This window comes from Solea solea, chromosome 2 (assembly GCF_958295425.1).
Source record: "Solea solea chromosome 2, fSolSol10.1, whole genome shotgun sequence".
Classification (NCBI taxonomy): domain Eukaryota; kingdom Metazoa; phylum Chordata; class Actinopteri; order Pleuronectiformes; family Soleidae; genus Solea; species Solea solea.
In genome coordinates this window covers 27,276,393-27,299,118 of record NC_081135.1, presented here as the reverse complement: position 1 = coordinate 27,299,118, position 22,726 = coordinate 27,276,393, and the positions used below count along the sequence as shown (strand labels likewise).

At 39.5% G+C, this 22,726-nt stretch overlaps 2 protein-coding genes across 2 annotated transcripts in view; both read right to left on the bottom strand.

Moving 5' to 3' along the window:
* Positions 1-517, bottom strand: part of LOC131441184 (glucosylceramide transporter ABCA12-like) — a 47,210-nt gene extending 46,693 nt beyond the window's left edge. Inside the window, exon 1 of the mRNA XM_058612323.1 lies at positions 341-517. Coding sequence (XP_058468306.1) covers positions 341-435 — 95 coding nt within the window. The 5' untranslated portion in view covers positions 436-517. The remainder of the gene's footprint in view (positions 1-340) is intronic.
* LOC131455490 (uncharacterized) lies at positions 480-22,491 on the bottom strand. Its single transcript, XM_058623146.1, has 25 exons — positions 22,223-22,491; positions 21,251-21,328; positions 21,040-21,133; positions 17,715-17,853; positions 16,568-16,698; positions 16,400-16,461; positions 14,610-14,780; positions 14,323-14,516; positions 13,137-13,255; positions 12,915-13,015; positions 11,669-11,815; positions 10,462-10,607; positions 10,094-10,227; positions 8,941-9,071; positions 8,241-8,405; positions 7,658-7,872; positions 7,423-7,556; positions 6,526-6,640; positions 3,321-5,936; positions 2,626-2,738; positions 2,301-2,481; positions 1,640-1,752; positions 1,311-1,491; positions 651-763; positions 480-514 (listed from the first exon to the last, which is right to left on the bottom strand). The coding sequence occupies exons 2-25, from the start codon at positions 21,314-21,316 to the stop codon at positions 480-482; spliced, it is 5,616 nt and encodes a 1,871-aa protein (XP_058479129.1). The 5' UTR covers positions 21,317-21,328; positions 22,223-22,491.
* Between the last annotated feature and the right edge of the window lie 235 nt (positions 22,492-22,726).

Genomic DNA, 22,726 nt, shown 5'->3' with positions numbered 1-22,726 from the left:
CGATGGACTGATGAACTGTCCAGGGGGTAGCCTCCACCCCCGGGGTACCCCCCCCTCCATCGCTCTATGTCAGCTGAGACTAGCACAGCACCCCCCATGACCCTCCGGTGGAGGATAAAGCGGTAGATAATGGATGGAGGGAGGGTTGGTGGGATAGTTCAACTAAAGGCACCTTGAACACCAAGGACAAGGAGGTGATCTTAAAAAAATGCTAATGATCAATGTCTAAAATGTCTATATATCTATATAAATATGCATAAATAAACATTTATTACTACTATAAGCAAGCCTTGATCACAACACAGACATTTTTTGAGTAAAATAACAGCGCATCACTCACATTTGATTCCAGCTGTCTGGTCCACTGATCATGGAGATGCTCTTGAAGTATGTGGTCACTATTTTGAGTCCAGGCAGCAGGTATACAGCAAACATTTCTGGTACTGTCTGTTGGACTATGTTCTCAGTTGTGTTGAGGATCAGGAGGACGATGTCACGTGATGAGGCATAGCTCCTATTGCCTGAAACCACGGAAGATAATATTCACAATGTGATATATATATATATATATATATATATATATATATATATATATATATATACATATATATATACATATATATAGCAGTGACAGTGAGAAGCTGACTTGCCTTGGCCAAACATCAAGATGGACTGAGTGATGTTAATAACTGCAGATATGTAGGACTTTGCTGTGCAGTTTGGAGGCAGAAAGCTCTGGATTGTCTCCATCTGATTCAAAATCCTTGGGAAAGGAAATGCAAATAATTATTTCACGTCCGAACATGCGCATAAACTTGCAGACAGTGTGGCAGCATCAATTTCACGTTTCTGTTTGGTTTAGTATATCCATCTAGACCAGTGGCTGTTCACTGTCATCACTCAGATGTAGATACATGATAATTTCTATCATAGTTATTAACTCGGACCAAATTTCCCAAAGATATGAAATGAAGGCAATTCATTTCCATTAACTGGTTGGTGGGATAGGCCAGGGTGTACCCACCCCCCAGCGCCCTATGTCAGCTGAGATTGGCACAGCACCCCCCACGACCCTCCGGTGGAGGATAAAGCGGTAGATAATGGATGGATGGAGGGTTGGTGGGATAGTTCAATTAAAGACACCTTGAACACCAAGGACAAGGAGGTGATCTTAAAAAATGTTAATGACCAATGTCTAAAATGTCTATATATCTATATAAATATGCATAAATAAACATGTAGTACTACTATATGCAAGCCTTGATCACAACACGGACATTTTTTGAGTAAAATAACAGCGCATCACTCACATTTGATTCCAGCTGTCTGGTCCACTGATCATGGAGATGCTCTCGAAGTATGTGGTCACTATTTTGAGTCCAGGCAGCAGGTATACAGCAAACATTTCTGGTACTGTCTGTTGGACTATGCTCTCAGTTGTGTTGAGGATCAGGAGGACGTTGTCACGTGAGGAGTCATAGCTCATATTACCTGAAACCACGGAAGATAATATTCACAATGTGAAATATATATATATATATATATATATATATATATATATATATATATATATATATACGGTATATACATATATACATATATACATATATATAGCAGTGACAGTGAGAAGCTGACTTGCCTTGGCCAAACATCAAGATGGACTGAGTGATGTTAATAACTGCAGATATGTAGGCCTTTGCTGTGCAGTTTGGAGGTAGAAAGCTCTGGATTGTCTCCATCTGATTCAAAATCCTTGGGAAAGGAAATGCAAATAATTATTTCACGTCCGAACATGACTCATAAACTTGCAGACAGTGTGGCAGCATCAATTTCACATTTCTGTTTGGTTAAGGATATCCATCTAGACCAGTGGCTGTTCACTGTCATCACTCAGATGTAGATACATGATAATTTCTATCATAGTTATTAACTCGGACCAAATTTCCCAAAGATATGAAATGAAGGCATTTCATTTCCATTAACTGGTTGGTGGGACAGGCCAGGGTGTACCCACCCCCCAGCGCCCTATGTCAGCTGAGATTGGCACAGCACCCCCCACGACCCTCCGGTGGAGGATAAAGCGGTAGATAATGGATGGATGGAGGGTTGGTGGGATAGTTAAATTAAAGGCACCTTGAACACCAAGGACAAGGAGGTGATCTTAAAAAATGTTAATGATCAATGTCTAAAATGTCTATATATCTATATAAATATGCATAAATAAACATGTAGTACTACTATATGCAAGCCTTGATCACAACACGGACATTTTTTGAGTAAAAAAACAGCGCATCACTCACATTTGATTCCAGCTGTCTGGTCCACTGATCGTGGAGATGCTCTCGAAGTATGTGGTCACTATTTTGAGTCCAGGCAGCAGGTATACAGCAAACATTTCTGGTACTGTCTGTTGGACTATGCTCTCAGTTGTGTTGAGGATCAGGAGGACGATGTCACGTGATGAGTCATAGCTCATATTACCTGAAACCACAGAAGATAATATTCACAATGTGAAATATATATATATATATACATACATACATATATATATATATATATATATATATATATGTATATATATATACATACTCTATATATAGCAGTGACAGTGAGAAGCTGACTTGCCTTGGCCAAACATCAAGATGGACTGAGTGATGTCAATGACTGCAGAGATGTAGGCCTTTGCTGTGCAGTTTGGAGGCAGAGAGCTCTGGATTGTCTCCATCTGATTCAAAATCCTTGAGAAAGGAAAAGCAAATAATTATTTCACGTCCGAACATGACTCATAAACTTGCGTACAGTGCGGCAGCATCAACTTCCCGTTTCTGTTTGGTTTAGTATATCCATCTAGACCAGTGGCTGTTCACTGTCATCACTCAGATGTAGATACATGATCATTTCTATCATAGTTATTAACTCGGACCAAATTTCCCAAAGATATGAAATGAAGGCAATTCATTTCCATTAACTGGTTGGTGGGACAGGCCCTGCGATGGACTGACGTACTGTCCAGGGTGTACCCCCCCCCCCCCCCAGCGACCTATGTCAGCTGAGATTGGCGATTGGCACAGCGCCCCCCACGACTAGGACGAGGATAAAGCGGTAGATAATGGATGGATGGAGGGTTGGTGGGACAGTTCAATTAAAGGCACCTTGAACACCAAGGACAAGGAGGTGATCTTAGAAAAATGCTAATGATCAATGTCTAAAATGTCTATATATCTATATTAATATGCATAAATAAACATTTATTACTACTATACGCAAGCCTTGATCACAACACAGACATTTTTTGAGTAAAATAACAGCGCATCACTCACATTTGATTCCAGCTGTCTGGTCCACTGATCATGGAGATGCTCTCGAAGTATGTGGTCACTATTTTGAGTCCAGGCAGCAGGTATACAGCAAACATTTCTGGTACTGTCTGTTGGACTATGCTCTCAGTTCTGTTGAGGATCAGGAGGACGGTGGCACGTGATGAGGCATAGCTCATGTTTGGCTGGATTAGGAACTGTAATGAACCCTCCACAATGTCCATCATGTTCTGTTTCAAAGGGGCTGGCAGGGGTATCAGCATTTTAAGAGGCTGAACTGCTGCGAAGATGACACCAAGGAAGTGATCGCTCTGTAGGCCACCTGGTTGTTCTGCCACCATTAGGGCTTGCTTCAAGGAGTGGGTAATATTTCTAATTACTGAGAGGTAAACCTGTTCATCATCACTGAGAAAATGAACCATTGTATGCAACAGGTGTTGAATGTCTGTCAAAGGAGCAGATGTGTTTATGGAGGGGTTTCCCCACTGGAGCATGTTTGTCAGGACCAACTGGACATTTGGTTGTTTCATCCAATTCTCTGTGAGGGTGAGGTATTGCTTAATTTGGGTCTCAGCAGCATTCAGAATAGTTGTATTGAACATGTAGTGTGAACCAAAGTTGTCGCCCTGAATCTGTAGCTGTAAGTTTATGAAGTCGAACAAGTGGTGAAGAATCTGAACAACTGTCAGACCAATCTTACTCACTCCTGCACCATCTATTGGGTGCTGCAGGCTATTAATCAGGACCTCAACTTGGTTACTGACAAACATTGAGAAATTTGTCTGTGCCAGTTGTAATGCGACTTGCATTTGTGTCATGTAGAAAAATGGTTGGAGGAGCTCAGAGATGGAGCTGTTGCTGGTGATGTTTTCCAACTTATTCAAGTACCACTGCATAATCTGCAAGCTCACATGCTGAGCATACATTGGGTCCTGCATCAAGGCACTGTCAGTGTTGTTAAATGGTTCCATATTTGTGATCAGCTGCATCAGATGCTCCACCACTTTGAGTTCATTCATGATCTCGGGAGTGTTCAGGTGGTTCAGCTGGAGGCTCAACTTGATATTAGCCAGAGTGGTGTTCAAGGTATCCACAAAAACCATGTATGGCTGAGAGCTGAAGTCAATTTTCATGACATCTTCCAAAGTTGCGTTGACAATTAATGGGATAAGAGAGAGAAATGCTGTTTGATTGCGGAGCTCAGGTACCTGTGTCAGGAATGTGCTGACACCATGTATCAGACTCAAAGCACACTGGGCTGTGACATTTAGGTCATGCTGCGGTTCGAAACATATGCGAGTATTGATAATCTCAATCAGATTAACCATCAGGTTGTTAATGTTAGCAGCTCCAGCTAGGGCAGCAAAGTCATTTAACTCCTCGAGGGTTAGGTTTGACTGTCTCAGAGCATTCTGCACATCAGACACAGAAATATTTGGTTTGGCCATGAGCAATTTGACTAAATGAAGAATCTGTCTGGATGTTTGTACAGCCGCAGAATCCTTTGGAGCAAGGAGAAGTGAAAACCAAACTCTTTCAAGTTCTTCATATTCCCGTCCCTCAACAAAGCGGTTGGTTGCATCTATTGTCACTGTGACAGTACCGTTGGCTGAGAGCATCATTTCAAATATTTGGTCGAGGAAATGTAAGATTTCTGAGATTCCAGTCAAACAGTCCTGGCCTGTTGCACATTTGGACATTTCATACTGCAGAGATTTGAAGTCACTGAGAAAGCGAGCAGCTTCATGTTGGACCTCTGATGGAAGAAATGATACAAATTTCTGGATAACAATGGTCTGGGCAGCATCTGGTCCAGCTTGAGTCAGGTTCTGAAGAACCTCTGGGGTGAGGAGTTTGAGAAAGTCCTGAGAAAGCAGGTGTAGATCAGTGACTTGTCCCGCGGTGAGCTGCCCACTTGGTAAAGCAACTTGTTTGATTCTCCTTAGTCTGAACATAGACATCACCAATTCTTGAAACTGGCGTATGTACCCAAGAATAATGACAGCTGGGTCACCATCGCTGGCATCAGTCACTGTCTTCAATAACTCCACGGCACTAAGGATGGCCTCTACAGCACCGGTTGAAGTTATGTTGGTGAAAGGCTGGATGCATTCTCTGACTTTGGCAACAAGGTCTGGGTGGAAGTAGTCTGAGTAAGTGAGCAGACTGTGCCCCATGATGTGAGGGAGCGCTATGGTGAGGTTACCCTCCATTGACAGGAAGTGCATTATCAGCCGCTCAAGCTCAGGCAGTGTTGGGTCGGACTCATTGAAGTTGACATAGTGCTGGTTTTCCCTTCCAATTTTTGAGGCAATATCAAGCAGAGTGGAGATATTAACGGGGCTGTCACTAAAGAGCAGAGGCAACATTCGTTCCAGACCTGCTGACTCGAACAGGTTACTAATGGCTGGAGTCATGACATCAAGGTTAGAGAGGCTGCTGTCAGGAAGGATGGAGACTTGCCGAAGAAAAGTATCCAGGTTAATCAGCAAACTGATCAGGTATCCAGAGACTGCGTCTCCACCTTGAGAGAGTTCTTCATTCAAAAATGTTACTGCCTGCGTTTTATAGATGACACCATACACTTGCTGCAGAAAATTCAAGGTTCCTTTGAGAACACTGCCGAGAAAAAAGAGAAGAAAAGAAAAACAACATGATAATCTTAAAACTCGTCTTTGTGTCATGTGTTTGTATTTTATCTGGTGTTATAAGCCCCCACTCAGGATTCTGCATTTGTGAGCTGAGTGTTACAAAACACCAACAAAAGCTTAACATTATAATATATAAATATCCATATATTTTTTTGTTAATCTGTAGAAAAGATGAAGTGGAAACAGATCATTTGTTGTTCCGTGGGGTTATGCACTACAACTATTTCCTCACTGGTTTACTGAGATTGACAACCCAACAATACAGTATTCAGTATTCATTGCATTCAAGCTACTGTTTGGTTAATTTTTTTAACCAGCCAACAAAGCACTTGGTCCATTTTCAGTCTTTATACAGTACTGAGCTTAACTTAGCAGCTGCTGGTTGTAGCTTCACTGATACCGATCTTCTCAACTCTCCACAAGAACATACATCAGGAGTTGAAAGTTAGTAATAGGAAAACAAATTTAACCTTAAAAAATCTATACTGTGCATTCATTGTTTCCACATTAACTCAAGTATGACATGATTTTATTAAAAATCTACAAGCTTAACTTACTTTACCACCAATTCTTGATTCTGTGACATCAAAGCCTGAGTTACTGTCTGAACAAACTGTGGCCAGTTGAAACCAGTGTCACAGGTTAAGGCTGAGGTGAAGAAGTCGGCCGAACCTGAAGAGATAGTTAAAAAAAAAAACATTTCACACATACTTTTAGTGCATTGTTTTGTATTGTATTGTAATGCATTCATTTGCTGAGATAAACAATAATTAAAATTCCTTAATTTTGGGGTAACACTGTTTTAGCTCTTATGCCCTTTCTGGTTAACTGAAGAATTTGTATTTTCAACTAATTCCAATTTTCCAAGATAAACTAGGGGAGCTATATTTATTTATTTTTCTTCCAGCCACTTCCTCTCAGTAGATCACCAGCTTTTTCAGTGTTCCTCATATTTGAATCGGCAGAGAGAAAGACCTCTCTCAAACACCTTAAGCTCGTTCAAAACACTGCCGCTCGACTTCTCTCCAGCAAGAAAAAGCGCGACCACGTCTTGGCTCCACTGGCTTCCAGTCTGTTTTCATATTGATTATAAACTTTGTTTAATTGTGTTTGAAGCCCTCAATGCTATGGACCTTCTATATCTTTCTATAGCCTTAAGCTCTTCTGACCAACTGCTGGTGGAGGTTCCTAAAACCAGACTTAAGTCTAGAGGTGACAGGGCCTTCGCTGCGGCTGCCCCCAGACTCTGGAACAGTCTCCCCCTCTATATTAGAACCTCCCAGAGCCTAAAGATTTTTAAATGCTCCCTTCAAACCCACTTCTTCTCTCTTAATGAGCACATGCACACGTTATGTTTTATTATTTATACTGATACTGATTACTTGTAATGCTTTAGAAATAAAGTTTGAGTTGTCTTGACTTGAGTTGAAGAGAAGAGAAGAGAAGAGACTCACAGTTTACAGGTTGAGATGTGACACCAGGTCTATAGTTCAAAATCCAGTAAAGAGTGTGGAAGTAGTTCTTTACACTTGGCCAGAGTTCTGTTGTCTCAATGTGTTCTCCTACATCCACCATGAATGAGAGTACACTACAAAAAAAGAAACAAAGAACACTTTTGTTACTTCTAAAAGCAGATAGATGGAGCACAGCACCACATTGGAAAACTTTTTCTCTTTTTTTTTTAAAGACCTTTGTTGAAGAGTCCCAACAAGATCTTGAGTGTTGTTGACTTCGAAGTTCATCCAGTTCATCGAATATCCTCCACCCAGCTCAGTGACCAGTCTGCTCAAAAGCGAATCAAGTTGCATAGTGCTCTCTTGCATCTTGTGCCACTCGGAGAGAATCATGGGAAGGGTTGCGGTGGCATTTATACGGCTTGTGATTGCGTCGTACACCTCTTGTGCCTGTGAAAACATCATGTGAATTAGAATAAAAACACACTTAAAACTGAAATGAATGGCAAAAAGTTGTCTAAAAAAGTCTAAAAATCATACCAAAAAATGATTTAGAGCTACAAGTAAAAGGTTTACTGAAACATCATTGGTTATTGTTTATTCATTAAGAGTTCAACAAACACTTCATTAGGACCGTGTGGAAGTAGAATATTCAGAGTTGAATGACAGCAACCAAATACCCTCAGACTGTGATTCCAATGTTTCTAAATCACCATAGGTGTATGGACATGAGAAATATCCATATAAATAAACTTCTAAAAAGTGTGGAGTTTCCTGACAAGAAAACACAAGAATCACTTATGAAACACAACTTTTACCTTCTGAAACAATGGCATCCACTCCATCAGTAGAGCTTGTTCTAAAGTAGAGCTGTTTTGGCAGATCACTGATCTCCACACCTCGATGTCTACGCTCTCGGTGTTTAAGAGCCACTCGAAGGGTTCCAGGACGTTGTTACATGTCAGATGATCAGATCCCAATGTCTAGTAATATAAAAGAATAGAAGAAAAAAAAGCAGTTGAGCTGTCTGCCACCTTTTAATATTTTACTATACCGTCATAAAAACTGTAGTCTTTTTTCTTTGTCGCACACCAATTTCTGCGATTGTAAATGTAGCAGCAGCTACAGCTTCAATGCTACAGTAAAGTATAATTGCTACTTCAAATAGTTGTGCAACATTAAAAATCTATGCTGATCAGTACTGTCGGTCAGCTCGTCTGTTTGTATTTGACTGTGATTCTCTTTCCTCGTTTTGATAACTGGTGAACTTGACAAAGTCGTTGATATAAATGAGGACAAAGAGATCTTAAATTGACTTTTATATGACAGCGTCCACTCCATGAGAAAACTCTTTCCATTTCTATCCTGAACACATTTAAGTGGTGTTCAATCAGGTTTTTAATAAGCGGTCGGACAAACAAAGCAAAACAAGCATTGTCTTCAACCACAAAAATTTGATCAACGTTACAAAAATCATACATTTTCTCGATAGGGATTCATACTCAAAGATTATCACACCTGCTTAACACCTTCCAACACGCTGTACAGGACATGATCGATCCAACCGCTTGCCAGAGACTGGTTTGTCATCAGTGAGAGATAGACCCACTGGAGGTTCGTGGCATCTTTCAGAACATTATCCATCAATTCTGTTGACCAATGAGAGAGTTAAGAACAAGATGCGCTAAACAGTGTAATTCTTTCAGTCATTCATCATCTACTACTGTATCCTCCCCATGGGGGTCACCAGGGGCGCTGGTGCCAATCCCAGCTGACCTACTGTAGGGTCACCAGGGCCACATAAAAACAGGCAACCATTCACCCTCACACCTACAGTATGGTCAATTTAGAGCAGTGGTCGCCCCCCCCCAGATTGAAATACTACTGAGAAAACTGATCATTTTTATTTATTCATCTGTATAAACCACTGTATGAGTTGTCCTCCCCCTGACACCTCACCCACCCACCCAGGGGGGCCCGCCCCCACTATTTGAGAAGTACTGATTTAGAGTGTCCAGTTTCACTAATCCCCAAATCTGCATGTTTGTGGACTGAGGGAGGAAACTGGAGAACCCAGACGAAAGCCACGCACACACAGAAAAAACATGCAAACTGCCCTTGTTCTGCCTGCGAACCAACCGTGTGGCACTAAAAAGCGTCATATTCAGTGGTAAATTATATAATTTGGTTTTAGGCTACACAGCAAGTACATTTTAAACAAAACTCAAAAGTCACATCAGTAAAATCTGTTGTGCAATACGGGCAAATCCCAAGAGGTAGTTCTTTAGTGTGCACATTTCCCACATGGTAACTCCCCCTAATCCGTCTTTCCTTTAGCATTTTCTACCTTTCATTCAGTCCCCTGAGAAAGGGTGTGTTGTGGTTCAAATAACCTACACAGAATACAGTTTGCACAGTTAACAACAATAATGCTATAATGACTTCAGCAGAGTACAAGTTGTGCTGAGTCACTGAACATAAATGCAAGTGTATGTCCTGTCAGCGTGTGAACTCTTGGATTTAGTTTCTCTGCTCTTGCTTTTTGATTGTAAGAATTGATACCAAGAGTTAGTGCTCACTAAGATTCAGTTCAGATTTTCTATCAAAATACATTCTATTCTAACGATGATTTAATGCGACTGTAATGACTTGCATGTTACACATCTCTTACCTTCCACCGTGTCTAGGGCCAGTGTTCCTGTCATCAGGGACTGGAATCCAGTTTGGAGGACGCTCTGAACAACCATGTCCACCTCGGGGACAAGTTTTACAATCGCCAACACCACTTTACCGACCTCCAAAAACCTGCCAATGCATATGGTCACACTTAAGATAGAAGCACAAAATGTGCATATTACAATGTAAATGAAACTTCAAATTTTCAGTTGGGAATCTTTGAACAAAGGCAAAAATAGAAGCCCATACTTGAACATTATTTTCTTCCACTTGAACCTTTGTGTGCCATTAGCTTTTACGTTATAATGAATTTAATTAACAGACAGCATACATTATGGAGAGAACAGACAACACTGTACTTACAGCTCCTCGTCTATATTTTGTGGCAGAGTATCTACGCTACGGCGGCTCCTCGTGCTGTTGGAATCTCCTGGAGATAAACCTCCAATTAGACTTTTGGCAAAAGACAAATCCTGTAGGGCGACGTCTCTACTCCATGCCAGGAGAATCTGAGAATGATACAGGTGACATCGGGGAGAAAACAGTTAGAGATACAAATAAATAAATAAATAAATAAATCACTGAAGCCAAGGGAAATCACACACACAAGTGAGTCAGTGTTTCTTTTCAAAGCAATGCAGCAGTCACAAATGTGAAAATGTGTTTTGTATATTTAAAAAGAGCTGTATTTAAGCAATGTATTGTATTAATTCATAAAATGACCATGATATGAGATTAGTCAGAGATTAAGGAAACATTACAATGGTACATCAGTATATTCACAATTTAAAAAAGTTAATTTACAGCCCGCCTGTTTATAACATAGAAAAGTGTAGCTCCTCGTAACTCCCTCTTCCATTCACATACGACTGGATCCTCTAACTCCCTGACAATGTTAACTTTCTGGTTTTTAACCTGCATTGCAGTGCCTTTTTTTTTAAAACTATTTGCATAACTTAGATATAGCCTCTTTAAGTATGTTCACTGATTTGATTCTCACACAAAAAAATCCTATAGATATTTAATCCCTAGGTACAGAAGGATAAAGCTGAGATCGAATGAACTGGTTAATGATTTGCACTTTAATGCATGTCATTAGCATTACCATTAGTAATAAGACACATGGGCATCATTGTTACAGGTGAGCATCATATGACTAATTTATGTCCAGCTGACTTACTAGGTGTGTACACTTCCTAATGAGGGTGTGAGCTAACAGTCTCTGATTGGGAATAACCCCTCAAGGACACATCTACCATGGTGGCAGTGCTAATTGGGTTTCCTTGAGCTTTCTGTTCCCAAGGAGTGACCTGGGATTTGCAGTTGTTTGTTGCTATGGCGAACAGCTTTCTAGCAGCACCAGGCTAATTATTTGGTGCAGCCTGAATCTACTTACATGTGAAGGTGGCACTTGAGAATGTAAATTGGGAGTAAACAACATGAAAACAACATGTGAGAGATGAGTCAGAGTGAGCTACCGAGAAACGGAGGTAAATCAACAGACTTGTGTGTGAGATGTAAGATGCTCTCTGCTGTTGGTGATAATAACATTCACAACAGTTTGACATACCTGCTTTGCCACCTTTTCGGGGCTGATCCAACCCAGAAGCATGTCCACGGTGCCAGTGCTACACGCTGCACTCAGCCAAAATGGATTACTGCTGTTGTCACACAAGTAGGAATGCACCATGCTCTTGTCCATTGTCAGTCCGATAGCCTAATAAAGAGAGGACGCTTACAATATTTATAATGGAGCAGACTGTAGGTGCTGCTGTCAAAGCTACTGCTATTATTATTATTATTATTACAATAATAATAATAATAATAATAACACTATTATCTTATACAAGTATTACTAATGTAATTATAAACAACTGGCCTGACAATATTTGAATACAACCCTCTCACTTTTCTCCTCCTATTTGTCCTGCTTCCTTTCCTCAGAACACTTATTTCCACCACCTTTCCTCTCCCACAATTTTTCTTTTTATCAAAACTGGCCGAGGCAGATGGCTACCAGAGATTTCTTCCTATTAAAGGTCCAGTATGTCACATTTAATAAGGGTTCACTGGCAAACATTGAATATGACACGCACCGAGTATGTTTGTATAAGTGTATAATCACTGTTTCAATAAAAAAAAATCTATTGGTTCTCGAGCCACATTGACCAGCTCCGACTGAGGGATCCAGAGGCGTTCCCAGGCCAGAGTGGAGATGTAATCTCTCCACCTTGTCCTAGGTCTACCCCGAGGCCTCCTCCCACCTTTCTGGTGTGCAAAGGCCACCATGATTCCCTGGGAAAGTGAGCAGATGACTCCTCCCTTTGTTACAATCGGAAGTTCGATGTCACTAATTCTTACACATTGGACCTTTTAATTTGATAAATTTTTCTCTCCACTGACTCCTAGTGCTTGCTTATGGTGGGAGCTCTGGGGTTTCTCTTTCTCTTTATAGCGCTGTAATGTTTCAGCCTTACTATGTAAAATGCCGTGAGATCATGTATGTTGTGATATGGCTCTAAACTAATAAAACTGATTTGATTTGATTTCATTTAATTTAATGACTTTGAGAAATAGATCTTAGCACAGAAAGTTGAGAATAATGAAAGAGTGGTGTTGCTCTTATTCTTTAATTTCTAATTGAAATATCAGATGTGGTTTTATAACTCCTGCTGTCTCAAATAGCACAAATGTCATGAACATGCATCTAACTGTACTGGTATAGCTATAGAAATCTCAATTTCATTTCACTTAATTAAACAACATATTCTCTCCATACATGGGAATATAGCATCATGATTTTAGACCACACGCACCTTGTCCAATGGTATCTGGACATCTGTGAGAACCTGCATCATAATTCCACCAAGGGATCCATTCTCAACGGTGACGACATCTCTCAGTAAAATGGACACATCTAAACAGAATCAAGTCACATGGTCAGACTGTATAATCAATGGTGCATCAACATTTTAAAAAATTACACCAAGATATCAGTAATCAGTGAGTATGTACAGTAATACAGCTGATGGTGTTACCTTTGCCAGGCCAGTTTTGAATATAGTCAACTAGGTTGATGCCTCCAGCAATTAGTGAATGCACGGTGGAAAGTGAGGCACCAGTTTCAGGGAAGTTGCTCTCGATCTTATTCATAGCACTGAAGAGACCACAAGGAGCAAATATTAAAAAAATACAAAACAAGACTGGACAGCCAGCAAACACCTAACAGAAATAATACTGACAATAAGTTCTATCATTATTATTTTACAGGCTTTGACTGTAATAGCTTCCAATATAATATCATATTTTTGTGTTTTTATTGTAAATTTAACATAGGCGTGGCTATTACAGTAAATTCCTCTAGTACACAGTACTGATACATGGAAATACTGCTAAATCACAGTAATATAGTGATGTGTGGCAGGAGTGTCCAAGGGACAGATTTGATAATGTGAAGAATCCCGGGGGCCAATGGTCCTTTTTTTTAACAGTATAAATTACATACAAATGCACAATTGTTTTATAACAATTTTGTTTTCAATGTCACAGTTACGATGGCAATGTTACCAAATCTAAGCCACACAGAAGTGAATAGAATAAAAGAATTCTGCCTTTCTTTCACATCTGGAGTCAGATACCATAACGGGAGCTGAATGCACGTATCTGTCTGTGGCGGCTAGGTTGGAAACCCAGAACTCTGGTTTCAAACACAACTTCTTACCAGCTGAGCTAATGGGGACGTGACCAGGGCCGGTTTTCTGTCCCAATCCGTACCTGGCCATAAATAATACATTAGAAAACTGAAATCTGACCAAGGGCAGCGATTGGCCCGGGGGCTGGACTTAGGACTTGCCTGCTACAGCTACTATTATAAAGTTGTAGTAAAATACTGTATTTATACAGGAAAGGCAATGTTACAGTAAACTGCTGTCAATTACAGTAATTTACTATACAATGATACAGTAACCTACTGTGAACGTACAGTATCTAGGACATGCTGTAGGTAATTTACTGTCAAATATTTCACTGTGTAGACAAATGTGCACACTCATTATTAAACCTGACACATGAATAGAATAGACATTAAAATGAAAAATAAAGTGCACAAATAAGGAAAAATAAGCAGTCACATAAACATCACTGACTAACCTGGTTAAACTAAACTAAACTAAACTAAACCAGATATTCATTTACTTAATGGATTCATCATTGACAGTACATTACCCCTGCATGCTGATGAGTAGGCCCTCCACAGTGGCTAGCACCTGGTCCACAGAACCACTAGAGAAGAGCTGTGGAATAGCAAGGAGACTTTCCCACAGCACCGTCTCATTTTGCAGGTGAGCGATCATCAGCAGCGACATCCCGGCCGTCGTCACCATCTCGTCTGGGTTTGTCGTCATCAGCTCCGTCAAAATCTGACAACCAGCAGCCATTTTAGTGTTTAAACAGCACAACAGGAGCATCATTAACTGCGCATGAACCTAAAATCCTTCAGCACTTATGTTCACCTGGTTGAGTGTGAGGAGTGAGACTTCCAGCGCGGTCTCGTTGGTCTTGCAGAAAGTGACCATGGAAAAGGTGAAGGGATCATGTGAGGCGGTGTCCATCAGTGGCAGTGTCATGGTGCAGAAGGCCCTCTTCAGTTTGTTCACTGACTGCAGCAGGCTGCTCAAGTTCCGCTGCAAAAATGACATGAATAATAGGAACTGTGATTCTTACACCACAAAATGTAATCCTCATACAACCTCAACAATTACAGTTACACTGAATCTGTTTGATTATATTTACAGATACATTTTCTAAAGGTTAAAAGTTCAGTTTCAATAAAGTAATGTATTCTTGGCTTATTTAAAGTTAAATACGCAAGATAACTAAGTTAAAATAAATAACATTGGTTCATGAGTTGAGTAATACCATGTCTCGAACAGCAGCTTCAAGTTGCCAGAATGTGGATTTAAATATCCAGTGGACATTTAATTATTAGCAGAAATTTAGTATACTATTTAGGTGTTGCTATAAAATAAATATATAATGGTTTACAGTACATTGTCTTAGAAAAGGGCTTTTATATGTATAGCACTTGCTTTACAGAGGTCGGCATCTTGCACTGCTTTGTTTCTACAGCAGCTCAAAATGGACGTGCATTCCATTTCTTGAAGAGGAACCTAACTATGCAAACAATAAAACCTCAGCCTTTTTTAAACCTGATGCCTAAAATAACAAGAAGAAAGAAGCAAAAAGACACAGAGGTTTTTTTTTGTGAAACGGTGCTAACGTCCTTTATGGTACACAAAGGCCACCGTAGTTTACTGGCGGACTTGGGAAAGGAAGGAGTGAGTTGTGGTGTCGTCCATGCTGTACTCTAACGTCTCGCCATTAGTTGTCAACAACTCTTAGAAGCTGGACTTTTGAGACTAGACCTAGTTGGACTTTTGAGATGTTTTTGACCCGTTATCATGAGAGCGACAAATACAACAAAAACCACAAGTATGTTTTACTTTGATTTTATCACATGTGGCTTTGGATCTTTGAAGTCGGTGGTTTTACTTCAGTTCACAAATAAGAATTAAAAGACACGTCTACAATGAATAAAACTTTTCAATCTCTGTCTTTGCCCTCTGGTTTCTATTCTCAATGTCCCATTTCATCTGTGTGCCTCACCCATTCACTGCACCTGTTTTCATTTCCCGTAAGGCCCCGCTGTCAACTGCGCCCTAATTACCTGTTACCTTATTGTGTAATCCAATTTACAACACATACATCAGGGCAGCAGTCAAAATATTGGCACTTGGAATATTTCCTAGCTGAGTGAAACGACCTGGCAAGAAGAAACCCATACTTATCTTCGTCATTTCATTCAACTTCCTCTTACAGCCGTATCTTACTCTGGTGCTTTCTCTACCTCTATGTTGTTTATTGTTTAAATTAACAACACTCTCTTTGGAGGTGTGATTTTATTAAAGTCAATTGTATTGAAGTCACTGAGTTGTCTCAAAAAAAATCATCTGTCATGTGTTAGTTTCTCTCAGCACTGTGCAGTCGTCTTTTATTTGTCATTTTGAATCATCACGCGCACATCTTTCCTTAACCTCATGACGTTTTTCATCAAGGTCAGGGAAACGTGGTTAGGAAAGCAGCTTATATCGCAGCTTTGGTCTTTTACCTTTTTTTAATCTGTCCTGTTTTCAGCAAACCCTGCCATTATCAAAGAACAAGGCTTCATTTGTTGTTGACAATAAGCCGAACACAAAAGAGGATAAAAAAAAAATTCCATTCCTCTGACGACGTATCTACCTACCTGATCACTCAGAGTAATATTGGAGATTGAGCCATTGGTAGGACTTGCATGGTGAGGTGCACCTTTAATAGAAGAACATATTGTTAAAAAGATGACCTGACTGTAACATACAGTAGCACCCAATATCATATTCAACTTGTGATGTAAACAGGAAAGAGGGCAACATACCAATAATCTTGTTTAAGACCTCAACCAGGATGGTAGGATCATGGAGAAAGTTTTTGGGTAAATCAATCTGTGAAAAATTCCCCCCTTGAAACAGGCTTTCCAGTGGAGACCCCTTTGGAAATGACTGCTGCCTGTCACACAGAATCAGAGATAATAAAAACCTTTATATGTAATTTAAAACAGAGGATTTCCTCAATCTTTCTCAAAGGCTGGCAAGTCTTCTGTGGATGTCACTTCATTTTCTTAGCTATTTGTGCTGTACTGAATTCATTTCTGTATGCATTTACTCCCACAAGGTTTTGACTGTGTGCTTATGCTCATGTTTTGTGTCTGTGATTATATTACTATGTTTGTTTTCTTGGTCAAAAGAAAAGAAAAAAGATCTACATGTTCAAACCTTTACACTTTGTTGAGTAGTAGAAGCTAGTGGAACACAGGTCTGGTAAATAAGGTGTGCCTTAGGCTCTTTAAAAACAAACAAAAGCTTTGTTAAAATTAGCCGGGCTAGAAATATGAAGACACTGTCCCGTATGCGGGTAAAGGTTTGACAAGCAGGTTTTCTACCAGAGAGAGCAAAAGTACAAAGGATTGTGTCATCATTGTCTGTCATAATATTTCTTGTTCAAACTCTCTTAACCGATTTGGCTTGTCGCCGGCCGCCAAATGGCTGCCGAGAGTGGGATGAAAGAGCATTCTGGTGACAAAAAAGGAGACTGAGAAAGGGAGTGGCAAAGTTTGAATGCATTAGAATGCACTGTTTGACCAGAGAAGCAGTAGATCACCAGTTGGCACATTGATAATAAAAGTGGTTTAGTTGCACTTTGAAGTTGAAAGACTATTGTCTGGGTCCAGATTTACACATGGCTTGAAATAAATAAATGTGGTTTCATCAAACTGTGGTGGCACATGATTAGAAATGTTCAGAACACTTGTCTTCCTCCGTGGGGGAATGTCTGTTGTTAGTTATATTTCAGAGAACATGCTGACTCATCCTCACATGAGATGTTGTTATGTGGAGGTGTGTCCCTCCTTTGTGACTGAGAGAGCTTACTCCATACCCCTATTTTATGCATAAATATACAGTGAATCTAAGTGAAAGTCTAGCAAGAAAATACAGTATATCTATAATATTAGTGAATTGAGTTACCTTGGCACGCCTGCCGTTTTGTGAGACTTTGTGTCCAACAGGCGTGATTTGTTGTGACAGTTGCTGTCTGTGTTGCACATGAGGGTCTGCAGGAATGGGAAGAAGCCTGTGCTGGGCAGGTTTCGAGGTCCCACATAACCTGAAGGAGACACGACAAACATGTAACTGTAATGAAGACACATGAAAACACCACCTTGACCAAGAATTGTTTCCTCCAACAAAGATGTTGTGTTTTTACCTGTGTCTTTTTTTGGTTTGTTTGTTTGCAAGATTATACAAATATACAGTCGGGCATATTTAATTTGTGCCAAATTTTCAAGGAATAAAATGCAAAATTTCTTTTGTAAGAAAATAATTACAAATCTGGCATATTTACTAGTCTGTTGCAGTTTTTCGAGCTAGACAATCATGTGTACAATTGTCTGGTCTCGGTGGAGATACTGTATGTTTGCAATTACTATTTGTATGTGTACAGTAAACACCTGAGTTTAAAGTTGACTGCAAGTCCAAATATTAAACTCCAATGAATGTCATATAATGTGACGGGTTGTGGGTTTGATTCCCGGGCTTCGCTGGTCTACATGCCGATGTGTCCTTGGGCAAGACACTTAATCCCAAATTGCTCTTGACGGCTGTGCTGGCAGTGTGGGAATGGGTATGAAAGATATGCGATAGAAAAATGTGCTGTGCTGAAGACTAGAAGAGTGCTATAGAAATACAAACCATTTACCATATGTGACTATAAACACCATTAACACCATATAAACTGTTCAAAAATAATATTACAGAGAGGTTACAGGAGAGAAAATCTATGATTTTTGGCCTGAAGTTCTTGTAAGAATATCTCTGACCTATCTGGATTAAGCTTATCTCTGTATCAATACCAGCGGTAACTCAAACCATCTCTGTCATCAAGAACACAAAAAGCAATAACAGGTAAAGCCACTGTGGCCAGCCTGACTTCATGACTCAATGTCCTGTTCCCAACACTTGAGAAAGTAGCTTTTCATCTTGGCTAAACAGATTACTCTGCTGGAGAAGAATAGACACTCAAACAGCATTTATTTAAGCCTGGTCATAGGTGTCATTATGAAACCTTGATTGCGTAAACCTAAGGGTATAAGCATTGAGTATATATTTACTCATGACAGGTAAACATGGATTTTTTAAAGTGTGTATGCGTGTGTGTGGCTATTCATTCAACAAAAAAGAAGGAGGGAGAAAAATGTTTGCAATAGCGATGTCCAACAATGGAAAGATAAGCCGATTCACTTCAATACAAGCCTCCAATAGGACTCAATTTATAGTTACTATTCCTTTCTATACGAAACAGGAGGAAGGATTTTTATCTCACCGCTAGTCAGTCCAGCTGATCAGACACTGAAGATAGTTTTGTTGCCTGTTTCAGGTGTGGTCTGACACTGTGTCTGTTTTCAACACGTAACAAACAACGCACCAGAAAGTATTTAGCACACCAGGGAATGGTCCTATTGTCCAGATTCACTGAATCTTAGTGTACACTGGGGTGATTAAATTACATACAAGCCAGCAGAAAAGATAAGCAAACAAAAGGGCCTGGTCTTATTGTTATTAAGTAGAGCTCCACAATGTGTGTGTCTGAAATCTATCGCCCTCAACATGTGCATCATACATCTGACATTATAAAACATGATGTTGCAAAGACTGCTTCAGCCGCCAAAAAAATGTAGATTGTTTGTTGTTTTTAACTGCACTTTATCCAGCACTCTCATACCCCAAGTTGGATTATTATATTATGGATTATTATTATTATTTTAACAACAAAGGTATAGTATTAATTTTGTCACCCATTTCTTGTTTCAAATGTCCTTATTACTGTAGTCTTTGCCATATTTAGTCATTCCCATTTTTGTGGCACTGCACAGACTAAACGTCTTGTAATTTTCTTCTCATTTTAGTCAAAACATTTGAACTCTTTTCTTAAAGAAATACTTCACCGACTTGCATTTAGCTTTGTTACTAGAATAGTATTAGTAGAATAGGTAGTATTTTTGAAAAAGTGTGCTTCCCAACCTCAGTTTCCCCAGAGTTGAGAAATATCTTCATTCTTTTCTTTGTTACGTGCCCACAAGTGACTCTTGGTCCTGTTAGCGTAACTGTTAGCAAAGATGGCGAACACTGTTTACATTCTGGGAATGAGGTCCCGCCCCCCTACGAGTGGGTCTAAAAAGTGCGGAATTAGCGTTGCAGTTTCAAGCCTTGGACCAAGTGTCACTGGTGGGCACGTAACAAAAAAAAGAATGAAGATATAGACTCAGGGGAAACTGAGGTTGGGAAGCACAATTTTTCCAAAATACTACTCCTATTCTAGTAACACAAAGCTGAATGCAAATTGGTGAAGTATTTCTCCAACAACAAAAAAACATACAATTATTTCTGAGATCATTTCAGTCAGATAGTGTTTCACACATCTCTCAAATATTGATTAAATGTCATAATTACCTGGGGAAAATCAATACACTTGTTATAATTAGACATTCTGATTTTTTGTAATATTTAAAGCGCAACCAAATATAGAGCACTTTTCAGTCGGGAATACTTTGAAGGGATAACAGCTTGATATGTGTCTCCCCATTTTGTTGCCAAAAATAAAGAGAGATTTTATCTTATAGTTTTTTTATTTTTTTGTAAAAACACTAATGCATGATATTATAGTCTTAGTCAGTGTTTTAGAACACTGGCGCATTCTTTTCATCGTCGGACAAAAATGGTTGTTCACGAATATATCTCGTCTCGTCTGACAAAACAAACACGGCACAGGTATCATGTTTTAAGGGAGGCATTAAGAGGTTCAGTGGTTTTCAACAAAACCATGTTGTTGGAATGGAAATACAGCAGAATGACGTCAAGTAATGTTTTTTGTCAGTCCTATTGCCATAATATTCAGTGTTATTACATGATCTCCTGGTATTGTGCAGCCCTATTTCTAACATAATGTCAATGACTGTATTGGTACTCTAATGTTAAGTACATGGAAGTTGATATTTAATACTTATACTGAGGCTTATGAGGTGAACCAGTGTAGTTGTGTGAGGGTGAAACCGGTCAATCTATAACAAGCAGTTTAACTATTAACTGAAAGAGGAAACAAATGAAATGACTGTGATGTGTGTTCTAAAGGGGGGGGGGCAAACAACACCAAGTAAACAGTGTGAGGAAAGGCTCGAATCACAATTTCAAATTGAAAAGCACCGAAATGAGTGGCTCTGGAAACAGACGATGCTGCAGTCTGCGTATGTTTATCTGTACTGTATATAACACGATGACGACACAGTTTCACACTCACATGTGTCTTTTGCTAGTGGAGGAAAGTGACTGCGGGTCACGGCAATAATGATGAAGATGATCAGAGGCCAGACAATGAGAATGAGTGACCAAACCTGGAAGACAAAAGTATCATAAAACACTCATATGCCAAGTATTAAGAGTCAATCATTTGTATTATAAATAATATTACTTATTAATACTATATTATAAATCGATTAGAAATAACTCACTGGCTGTCTGATCACTGTCAGCCAATTCTTCCATAGAAGAAGTCGCAGCTGTTGGAAGAAGGCCATCTTTGGAGGAGGCTGGAGTGAAAAACACCATACACACATACATATATAATGCACATTATATACCATATATTAAAAAATAAGGCATGACACAGTGCACACATATATGATTTTTGTGCTTTGTCTTATTCTGTTTGTCAAGTAAACTTACATCTTATATTTTTGTGTTATTATTAATATAATATTTGTGGGTCATTACTTTAAAGCACTTTGGATGGCATTTGATTTGTTTGACAGGTGTTATTTGAATACACGACTGACTAATACATATTTATTTATTCTTTTTTTAAATCTATTAGGGGAGGGGCTTTTAATCATAGTTGAAATGACTTCACACACATAAAGATGGAAACCCCACGGAAACTCAGGTTTTTTTTTGGTGGTGTAAACATTTTGGAATTTTACTTTTACCTAAGTGGGTTTTTTTTTTTGGAAGTACTGTACTTCGCTATTTTTTAAATCACATCCGTTACTGTTGGCCTGAATCTAAATAGAAAAATTAAATACATTTTTAATAAATTAATAAATAAATGATGAGGACAGGTGAATTGGCACCTGCGAGTGACATTTGTGACCTTTAACCCTTTTTGACTGACACATTATGTATTTACATATTTTATTTTGCCAGCATATTCATTTGTAGTAAAGGTTTGCCCCTTAATTAAAAACAATTACGTGATATGTGTCCCCCTTGCCCTTTTTGCAGAACCCCAACCTTGTTAAGAGTTAAAACTAACTTTTACTTTTTACTTACTTTACGTTTAGACCCGTACTACAATAGTAACCCTTTACTTGAGAATTATTCAGTACTCTTTCTAGATACATTATTTAATCCACTCATCATCTGTGAACAGCTCTTCCACACGCAGTCGTGTACAGTCACGCATGAACAAACCACTGCACACTCACCTGGATGCGTCTCCCCTCTGAAAGAGTCTAATGATGTGGTTACTATTTAACTGTAGCACGCAATCTTCTAATGAAGGACATGTTGCTAGGTGCTCCCTAGCAGGATGCCCTTTCCATCAGTCGGTTATGAAAAAGTTAAACAAAAACAAAGAAGATGAATAAATTCACAGGCAAAGTCAAAATCAGACCACGTTCAGCGACGCCTCAGTGAAGGTAAAACTATCTAAGTAGCTCTGGCTTAGCCTGAGGATTTTTGTCCTCCAGAGTGTTACAGGTGGCATCTGCGTGGAGGAGAAGGGCGTGGACTCTGGTGGGAACCTGCCGGTCCGGTACAAAGGGAAATCACATGACTTCGCATGTTGTAATCACATTTTGTGTCTAATGACTTCGGTAGAGCTGTGAACACAACAGATGTGATGAAGATAACCCACAAGTGTCACTCACTGTGTCTAATGTGACCTGATCATTTGTATTATACCTGCAATCATTTCTACTGTTTACACT